This window comes from Aethalodelphis obliquidens, unplaced genomic scaffold (genome assembly GCF_003676395.1).
Source record: "Aethalodelphis obliquidens isolate GAN/ISIS:26980383/991018 unplaced genomic scaffold, ASM367639v1 scaffold38, whole genome shotgun sequence".
In the NCBI taxonomy this organism is placed as follows: domain Eukaryota; kingdom Metazoa; phylum Chordata; class Mammalia; order Artiodactyla; family Delphinidae; genus Aethalodelphis; species Aethalodelphis obliquidens.
The window spans coordinates 10,340,614-10,350,949 of record NW_020837982.1 but is presented as its reverse complement, the minus strand read 5'-3'; the positions used below and the strand labels follow the sequence as shown (position 1 = coordinate 10,350,949).

General features: G+C 45.2%; 1 protein-coding gene across 4 annotated transcripts in view; it reads left to right on the top strand.

The window, feature by feature from the left end:
- ASGR2 (asialoglycoprotein receptor 2) overlaps window positions 1–8,430 on the top strand; it is a 14,252-nt gene extending 5,822 nt beyond the window's left edge. For 2 of the 4 annotated variants that reach the window (XM_027130266.1, XM_027130268.1), the window contains exons 5-8: window positions 117–203; window positions 298–443; window positions 7,650–7,756; window positions 8,006–8,430. In XM_027130266.1, coding sequence (XP_026986067.1) covers window positions 117–203; window positions 298–443; window positions 7,650–7,756; window positions 8,006–8,162 — 497 coding nt within the window. In that variant the 3' untranslated portion in view covers window positions 8,163–8,430. The remainder of the gene's footprint in view (window positions 1–116; window positions 204–297; window positions 444–7,649; window positions 7,757–8,005) is intronic. The other 2 variants (XM_027130269.1, XM_027130267.1) reach the window with 1 other exon arrangement.
- Window positions 8,431–10,336: the final 1,906 nt, after the last annotated feature.

The following is a 10,336-nucleotide window of genomic DNA, read 5'->3' as shown; positions in this document are numbered from 1 at the left end:
GTGTGTGTGTGTGTGTGTGTGTGTGTGTGTGTGTTGTGTTTCCCCAGCCAAATGCTGGAGTCCTGGTAGGTGGGCACACACACTGCCCACACCATTGTCATCATTTTGGCCCCTAGATCATGCCACTTTGCTGCTTCATCTGAAGCACTTCCCGATGGATATGCGCACGCTGGCTTGTCAGCTGGCGTTCCTCCAGAGCAACGGTAGGGATGGGGCGGGGTGTGTGGGGGTCTCCAGTACCTCCTGCCTGTCCCGTCCGGCTGGATCTCATCTCCCTCTGCCCCCCAATGCCTTCAGGCACAGAGTGCTGCCCCGTGAACTGGGTGGACTATGAAGGCAGCTGCTACTGGTTCTCTCGCTCAGGGAAGCCCTGGCCTGAGGCTGAGAAGTACTGCCAGCTGGAGGACGCCCACCTGGTGGTCATCAACTCCAGAGAGGAACAGGTGAAACCGTACCTTTCCCAAAAGCAGGAGGAAACCTTGGGAATGCAAACTCTGGGAGGCTGGGTCAGGCTTGTTTTGTTATTTTTTCTAACCTGAGGAAGAATCCAGAAGCAGAAGTCTGGCCCAGATCTGGGAGATCCATGATGGAATCTAAGCCATTGATTCTAAGAGGTGGGAGATTACAGCCCGGAGCTGGGGCAAAGGACAGGAGCCAGGTGACCGGGTGATGAGGAGCACGTCAGGAGACAGAATATGTGGCAGGATGAACTAAAGGGCCGGGACTTGGGTGGAGAACACAGTGGAGCCACTGAGAGTCCCTGCTTGCTGTGTGCTGGCCTTGGCATGTGATGGTCCCTTGGATGAATGGAACAGAGTGGGCGGGATTCCCAGAGACTCACCGCTGTGGGTTACTGGGTTCCTCCAAAGCACCCCAGGTCTCCCTTCCTGATGCTATCACCAGACCACAACCCCAAATGGCAAGTTCACAGGGAAGAACCAACCAATTAGAACAGGTGGGGCATTTTTGGGAAAAGTAAATGGTAATATTTACTGAGTCCTTACTATGGGCCAGGCACTTTTATATATCTACTTTAATCCTCACAACCCTATGGGGTAGGCATTCTTGTTATCCCCACTTTGAGGGGCATAGAGATGAGGGAACTAAAGAGCAGAGAGGTTAAGTAACTTGCCACACATTCTGCATGGTAGAATGATTCCAAACATACCTTGCTTTACCAATCAGGTTGAAATTGCCAACATTCTATCAGTATTGGCCTATAAAATATCAATTTCATGTGGGTCAACCTAAGATTTCAGCAGTCTGTGATTTGGTCCACAAAATTTCATGTCGGCTATAACTTCATGTTGGATGGGTTTGTACCTTCATCATTAAAAAAAAAAAATTGGGGGGCTTCCCTGGTGGCACAGTGGTTGAGAGTCTGCCTGCCGATGCAGGGGACACGGGTTCGTGCCCCGGTCTGGGAGGATCCCACATGCCATGGAGCGGCTGGGCCCGTGAGCCATGGCCGCTGAGCCTGCGCGTCCGGAGCCTGTGCTCCGCAACAGGAGAGGCCACAACAGAGAGAGGCCCGCGTACCGCAAAAAAAAAAAAAAAAATTATTTATTTATTTGGTTGGCTGCACCAGGTCTTAGTTGTGGCTCTCGGGCTCCTTAGTTGCAGCAGGCGGGCTTCTAGTTGCGGCATGCATGTGGGATCCCTGACCAGGGATCAAACCCGGGCTCCCGGCATTGGGAGCGCAGAGTCCTATCCACTGTGCCACCAAGGAAGTCCCCACCTTCATCATTTTGAAGTGAATGTCAGTGTCCTGTTTAATGCTTTTTGCCTTGAATTCATCTTCATGTGATATGAATAGACTGGTCCTTGATTTCGCTTGCATTTGCTTCATGTATCTTTGCCCATCCTTTTATTTCCAACCTTTCTAAGTCTCATAGATGAGTCATTCTCAGCCTTCGCAGTATATTGTAATCTCTTGAGGAATTTAAAACATATTGACACCTGGTCTTACACTCAAAGATTCTGATTTAGTTAATTTTGGATTCATCCTGGGCACTGAGATTTTTTAAGGTCTCCCCCCCGACCCCACCCGTGTGATGCTGCTCTACTGTTCAGCTAAGCTTAAGGTATTTCTCCTACAGGTTGTGTATAGTTGTTTTTGGTTTTTAAAAACTGAGTATGGGGCTTCCCTGGTGGCGCAGTGGTTGAGAGTCCGCCTGCTGATGCAGGGGACACGGGTTCATGACCCAGTCCGGGAAGATCCCACATGCCGTGGAGCGGCTAGGCCCATGAGCCATGGCTGCTGGGCCTGCGCGTGTGGAGCCTGTGCTCCGCAACGGGAGAGGCCACAACAGTGAGAGGCCCACGTACAGCAAAAACAAAAAAAAAACAAAAAAAAAACGAAAAAAAAACAACTGAGTATGTTAGAGACTTTTTGCCTTTAAGAGGTGAGTGTTATCTCATTTACATTTCTTTTTCTTTTTCTTTTTTTTTTTTTTTTTTTGCGGTAGGTGGGCCTCTCTCTTTCGTGGCCTCTCCCGTTGCAGAGCACAGGCTCCGGACACGGAGGCTCAACGGCCGTGGCTCACAGGCCTAGCCGCTCCGCAGCATGTGGGATCTTCCCGGACCGGGGCACGAACCCATGTCCCCTGCATCGGCAGGCGGACTCCCAACCACTGTGCCACCAGGGAAGCCCTATTTTTCTTTTTTTAAAAAATTTATTTTATTTATTTATTTTTAGCTGTGTTGGGTCTTCGTTGCTGCGTGCAGGCTTTCTTTAGTTGTGGTGAGCGACGGCTACTCTTCTTTGCGGTGAGCAGGCTTCTCATTGCAGTGGCTTCTCTTGCTGTGGAGCACGGGCTCTAGGTGCGTGGGCTTCAGTAGTTGTGGCACGTGGGCTCAGTAGTTGTGGCTCGTGGGCTCTGAGCTCAGGCTCAATACTTGTGGTGCACAGGCTTAGTTGCTCTGCGGCATGTGGGATCTTCCTGGACCAGGGCTCGAACCCATGTCCCCTGCATTGGCAGGCGGATTCTTAACCACTGCGCCACCAGGGAAGCCCGAAGCCCCTCTTTTCTTTTTTTAACTGAAGTATGATTCACAATATTGGGTTAGTTTGAGATGTATAGCAAAGTGATTCAGTTATATATTTTTTTCAGATTATTTTCCATTTTAGGTTATTATAAGATATTGAATATAGTTCCCTGTGCTATACAGTAAATCCTTATTGCTTATCTATTTTATGGATAGTAGTGTGTATCTGTTAACCCCATACTCCTAATTTATCCCTCCCTGCCTCCCTTTCCCCTTTGGTAACTATAGGTTTGTTTTCTATGTCTTCTGTTTGTGAGTCTATTTCTGTTTTGTATATAGATTCCTTTGTATTATTTTTTATATTCACACATAAGTGATATATAATATTTGTCTTTGACTTAGTATGATAATCTCTAGGTCCATCCATGTTGCTGCAAATGGCATATTTCATTTTTTTTATGGCTGAGTAATATATATATATATATATATATGTATACACATACATACATACATACATACACCACATCTTCTTAAGCCAGTCATTTGTCAGTGGACACTTAGGTCGCTTCCATGTCTTGGCTATTGTAAATAGTGCTGCTATGAACGTTGGGGTGCAGGTATCTTTTCGAATTAGAACTTTTGTCTTTTCCAGATATATACCCACGGGATATACCCACAGGTGGGATTGCTTGATCATATGGTAGCTCTATTTTTAGTTTCTTAAGGAACCTCCATAGTGTTTTCCGTAGTGGCTGCACCAACTTACATTCCCACCAACAGGGTACGAGGGTTCCCTTTTCTCCACACCTTCTCTAGCACTTATTGTTTGTAGACTTTTTGATGATGGCCATTCTGACCAGTGTGAAGTAATACCACATTGTGGTTTTGTTTTGCGTTCCTCTAATAATTAGCCATACTGAGCATCTTTTCATGTGCCTGTTGGCCATCTGTATGTCTTCTTTGGAGAAATGTCTATTTAGGTCTTCTGCCCATTTTTTTTATTGAGTTGTTTGCTTTTTCAATATTGAGCTGTATGAGCTGTTTTTATATTGGGGACATTAACCCCTTGTCAGCTGCATCATTTGCTAATATTTTCTCCCTTTCCATAGACTGTCTTTTTTGTTAAGGGTTTCTTTTGCTGTGCAAAAGCTTTTGTTTGATTAGATCCCATTTATTTTTGCTTTTATTTCTTTTGCCTTGAGAGACTGATCTAAGAAAATATTGCTATAATTTATGTCCAAGAATATTTTGTCTATGTTCTCTTCTAGGAGTTTTATGGTGACATGTCATATATAGGTTTTTTTTTTTTTATAAGTTTATTTATTTATTTATTTATTTTTGACTGCGTTGGGTCTCTGTTGCCGTGCACGGGCTTTCTCTAGCTGCCGCAAGCGGGGGCTACTCTTCGTTGCAGTGCGTGGGCTTCTCATTGCAGTGGCTTCTCTTGTTGCAGAGCATGGGCTCTAGGCACTCCGGATTCAGTAGTTGTGGCTCACGGGCTCCAGAGCACAGGCTCAGTTGATGTGGCGCACGGGCTTAGTTGCTCTGCGGCATGTGGGGTCTTCCCAGACCAGGGCTCAAACCCGTGTCCCCTGCATTGGCAGGAGGATTCTTAACCACTGTACCACCAGGGAAGTCCCAATATATATAGGTTTTTAAACCATTTTGAGTTTATTTTTGTATATGTTGTGGGAGAGTGTTCTAATTTCATTGATTTACATGTAGCTGTCCAGTTTTCCCAGCACCAATTGTTGAAGTGACTGTCTTTTCTGCATTGTATATTCTTGCCTCCTTTGTTGTAGATTAATTGGCCGTAGGTGTGTGGGTTTATCTCTGGGCTGTCTCACTTACATTTATTTTAAAATACGTATCTTTAATCCAGTCTTTTTTTCTTCTGTTTTGTATGCTGCTTTTGTTTTCTGCCATTTGCTATCAGAGATTTATTATTTTTGTTTTCTCCTCTGTGTTATTTTGGACTAGATGTAGCCTGTATTTCATTATACTAGTAATTACTGTCATAACTTTATTTTTTTATTTTATTTATTTATTTATTTTTGTGGTACGCGGGCCTCTCACTGCCGCTGCCTCTCCCATTGTGGAGCACAGGCTCCGGACGCGCAGGCCCAGTGGCCATGGCCCACGGGCCCAGCTGCTCCGCGGCACGCGGGATCTTCCTGGACCGGGGCACGAACCTGCGTCCCCTGCATCAGCAGGTGGACTCTCAACCACTGCGCCACCAGGGAAGCCCTACTGTCATAACTTTAAATGATGGGCTGAAACTTATTGGCTTCAAAAAATAAGAGGTTATATAACTTTCCATATGAAAGATGAGGAAACCAGCACACCTTCACATGCCTCACTCTTTTCTCTTTTTTAAAATTGAGATATCATTGACATTTAACACTGTGTAAGTTTGAGGTGTATAGCATGCTGGTTTGATACATTTACATATTGCAATATGGTTAATACAGTAGTGTTAGCTCTCACCTTTATCATGTCACATAATTATCATTTCTTTTTTTGTTGAGAACAATCAAGAACTAGTCTCTTAGCAACTTTGAGGCTTATAATGCCTTGTTCGTTTCTCTCCCACATTCCTTAAATGTTTGCACGAATAGTTGGAGTCTTTTCTGTCTTTGAATTTCATTAACCTCGTCCAGATATATCTCAGTGTTGCTCATTCTCTCTGTATTTTTACTCTGAGGCCAGGAGAGTCCTTTTAACACATAAAGTTAGGTTTTCTAACATTTTGGAAGATTTTCTTAAGCCCTGTGTTTGAAAATTTTTTCTTGACCATTTGTTCTCTTTTCCTCTGGAGCACATCTTCCAAAATGATCTCCATTGTCTGCCCCTATAGCCATCATCTTATTGCTATTTACTTCTATCTTTCTCTCTTTTCCTCTGTATTCTGGGTTCTTTTCTCAAGCCTATCTTTTGTATTTCAGGCTTGTTTTTTTTGCTGAATTGCTGGGGTTTTTTGTTTTTAATGTACTTCAAAATTTTCTCTTCAATTTCTTCCCTTTACTTTTCATTGTTATCTTTCTTCTTTGATATATTGTTTCATATTTTTATGTCGTTCATCTCCTCTTCAATGTTTTTGAGGATGTAAGTTGTTCTCCAGTATCCTCTTATGTTTTGAAACATGCCTTCTTTACAAAGTATATTTTTCACCTCTCTTTTGATATCACAGTGCTTTTTTCTTCCTCCTCTTCCTTTCCATCCTCTATTTTTGCACAAGTTCCATGATAATACTCCCCTGTGCTACTTCTTTGAATGTGCTGAATTCTTTCTTGCCTGTTATTTACTCGTGAACAGGGCAGATGCATTCTTCTGGACTATCTTCTTCAATCATTTGGCAGTATTTCATTCTTCCCCTCAGTCTTCAACACAGAGGCCTGGATACTGATGATTTGTATTCTTTGTTCAGTTATTCAGCTTCTTGTGATGGTGGGAAGAGGGCACTGGGGCAGGTGGCAGCAGCGAATAGAATATCTTGTCTCCAGTCACTTTCCCTCCAGCGCAGTTGACTCCCTTGATTTTGGGGAGCACCCCTACCAGCCTCTGAGGGCTGTCCCTTCATGCGCAGGATGTCGACCTATTTGCAGGATTCTAGAATTCAAAGGTGCTACTGTATCTGCCTTTAGATGAGGTGACTAACTGCAATCTTAGTTGGGTCTCTAGGACATGAGAGTGGAATTAGGAAATTTTCCTCCAAATGCAGTTGGAGACCTTTCGTATGCTGTCAAAGAGAACTGCTACACGTGCATGTTGGTCACCCATCCTCCTGTTTCCTTCATAAAACAAGGTGATCACACCCTCCCTCTGCTGCCCTCCCAAACCAGGGGACTTAAGTTCCCAGAAAGGGCCATATCTATAAGAGAAAGCTGCTCGGATGTCTGTTGTCCTAGGAGGTGTGCATGAACCCTGGCAAGCTATCTCAAAGACAACTTGTGTCCCAGCCCTTGCCAGCTGGATGGCTGGGCTGCCCCTCGCACATAGGGCATCTTCCTATTTTCATCCAGACTGCTAGACTCCATGTAGCCAAGTCATAACAGGGCTGGCAGTGGGTCCAAGCTTGGAAGCTCTGGGGCCTGGAAAACAACAGAAATGACAGCTATACACAGAAGCAGGAGCAGATAAGTGTACATGAGAGGCGAGTGAAACTGAGATCCTTAATGGGTAACTGGGGCCCATGGGGGCGGCAGGGGCCGGGGTCAGGATCCAAGAGTTTGAGGCTGTGAGCAGAAGACAAGGAGAAGCCTAGAATCTGAGTCTAGCAGCCGTGCGTTAGGAATAAAACGGGAGGCCAGGTCAGGGGGCAGCGGTCATGAACTCAGGCACTGGATTGATGCTCTGGGTTCCACGATTACCGTGAGTTCCTTGACCTCACATGTAAAGTGTGAATCATTAGGGCGCCCAATTTAGAGGGCTTTATGAGATTTAAATAAAATAATCCTTGTAAAGCACTTAGTGCAAGGTTTAGCCCAGTAAATATTCACTAAATGCTAGCTATGGTTGCAGAAGAAAAAGCAAGGAACTAGTGTTGGGAGCTGCTGCTTCAAGGTGGCAGCAGATCAGGCTGGGGAGGGCTGAGGGAACCATAACTGATGCCTGCGTGGAAGTACAAGGGACTAGAAACTTCCCTCCTGCCTGTTTTCCAGAAATTCATTGCACAACACACGAACCCCTTTCAAACCTGGATAGGCCTCACTGACAGTGATGGCTCCTGGAGATGGGTGGATGGTACAGACTATAGGCACAACTATAAGTAAGTGGCTTCTCCTCCTCTCTCCCTGTTAGTTTGGCCTGGGGATGGCCATCTCGTCTCTTCCCCCAGTACACTCCCACTCGTCCCTCAGGGACCAAATTCTCCAGCCATCTTCCCCCCAGACTCCCAGACTCCAAGGCTGCAAGCTGCTGCTCCCTCAACCGCCCAAGGCCATGCGTTTCTGAGGTGGGGATGAGGGTTGCTGGGATGAGGGGGCATCCAGAGCTGAGCTCTGTCCCGCCTTCCTAGGAACTGGGCTGCCACTCAGCCAGATGACTGGCAGGGGCACGAGCTGGGGGGCAGCGAGGACTGTGCTGAGATCCGGGGGGACGGCCGCTGGAACGACGATTTCTGCCAGCAAGTGAAACGCTGGGTGTGTGAGATAAAGCGGAACATCACCATCTAGGTGTCCTGACCTCCAGCAGACCTCTGACCTCCAGCAGACCTCTGACCTGCATCCTGCCTGCCTCCAAGTCCTCCACTGGGCATTTTGAAGAAAGGAAGAAGAGAGTCCTCAGAGGTGTGGGGAGGGGTTGAGGAGAGATAGAAGGGGGTGGTTGAAGAAGCTCAGACCTTGGGGAGACTGAGATCCCACCTCCTTCTGAAAGTCACTGTAATTACTATTATAATTTTTGGCCTCCTCAATGGATTAGGAAAAGGACAGATACTTGAAACTCTGCGTGGTTTGGTTATTTGGAACTGGGAACTGTAGGGTACAAAGAAGAGGGAGGGAGAGGGTCTGGAAGAGAGAAAGCTTAAGTGCTAGATGGCTGTCCTTGACACCTAATCTTGAAGACATGGGTCAGGGAGGGGAGGGAAGAGGATTGAAACAGAGGAAGGCCCCGTGGAAGGCACTGGTGGGGGCGGGGAACTGGTTGGGCTGGGGCTGGAGGGTCTGCCCATACCCTGAGGGCTTCCCTGCAGTTGGGATCCCCTCCAGAAGAGGTTCCAGGGAACACCCCTGCTCCACTGTCAGCCTGGGAACTGTGAACTGGGCTGGCGAAGGTCAGTGACAAAGGTGTGCTAAGAGAAGGAGGATTGGTATGACCCCAGATAGACCTAGACATGTCTCCAGCACATGGTGTCTCCAACAATCTCCACAGTGGGTAAACTGCACCTTCCAAGATCATTCTGAAATTGACCTTAAAAGAGTCTGTAATCAATTAGATTAGTTGGTTTTATTTTTATTACAAAAGTAATATATACTATTAGTTAAAAATGTTTCAAACGCACACACACACACGCACACTGGGAGTCTCCTCCTCTCACCCTTCCCACTTCTCCGCAGAGTTAACAATTTTCATGGATATTGTATTAGTCAAGGGTCTCCAAAGAAACAGAACCAATAGGATGTATATGTACCAATAGGAGATATATTGGCTTATGTGATTATGGAGGCTGACAACTCCTGAGTTCTGCAGGTGAGCTGAAGAGCCCCAAGGTTCCCATCTGAGTCTGAAGCCTCAAGAACCAGGAAGAGCCAATGTTTCCATGTGCCAGTTTGGAGAGGGTCAGGCAGGAAGACCTTTCTCTTACTCATGAGAGGGCCAGCCTTCTTGTTCTCTTCTTGGCTTCAACTGATTGGGTGAGGCCCACCTGCATTAGGGAGGGCAATCTGCTTTCCCAATTCAAATGTTCATCTCATCCAAAACACTCTCACAGACACACTCAGAATAATGTTGGACCAAATATCTGGGCACCCTGTGCCCCAGTCAAGTTGACACATAAAAATGAACCATTACAGGGTTCCTGTCAGGATGTTTCCTGTGTATGTGCATATATGTGATACTACATGTCATTAGTAGCTTGTTTTTTCACTCTCCAGTGTCTCATTGATCCAATCTATGCTTTCCTGAGAGGTTTTACTTCACTGAATTTAGCAGGGGTAGAGAATTCCAAAGTATGGATGTGCCATATATTATTTAATCATTCTCTGTGGTGGGTGAGTAGTTGCTATTTTTGTTTGTTTTCACATATAATGTTTCAAGCAATTTTTGTTTCTAAGCTTGTGCTGGGTCAAGACTTCCCAATTTTCAGCTGCAAATTTTTCTAGGACTTTTCCTTCAAAATATATGCAATTGGCATTAAATTAAAAAATTATGACAGAAATAATACGTACAATTTAAAGTCTTGTAGGGCTGGAAGCAGTTACAAGAACTGTTTCCTTCAGCCACTCCTGCTGCTTAGAGAAACCACTTCTAGTGTTTTAGCTGTTTCCCTTAGTGTTGACATTTATACTTCTAAATAATATACACAAACTGATACCTCTTTATCAGTTGTAGACATTATTTAGTCACTTTTCATCACGTAAGTGGGCACAATTTTCCAATTTAGTCTATACCAATTTTTGCTTAAATCCTAATTCAGAATCTGTGTCAGTTATGGCTGTGTCAATATTGTTAACTGCTGAACCAAGTAGTATAATCTGATTACATTTCCTTTCTTGCACAACTTTTGTTTCTTCTGAAGTTAATAGTTGAAAAATTTGCTTCATATTCTTTGAAACAATTGCAAAGTCTTCCTTAACTGTAAAAAGGCTGACAACATAATTTTCTGCACGTGCAAACTGGTCACATAGCC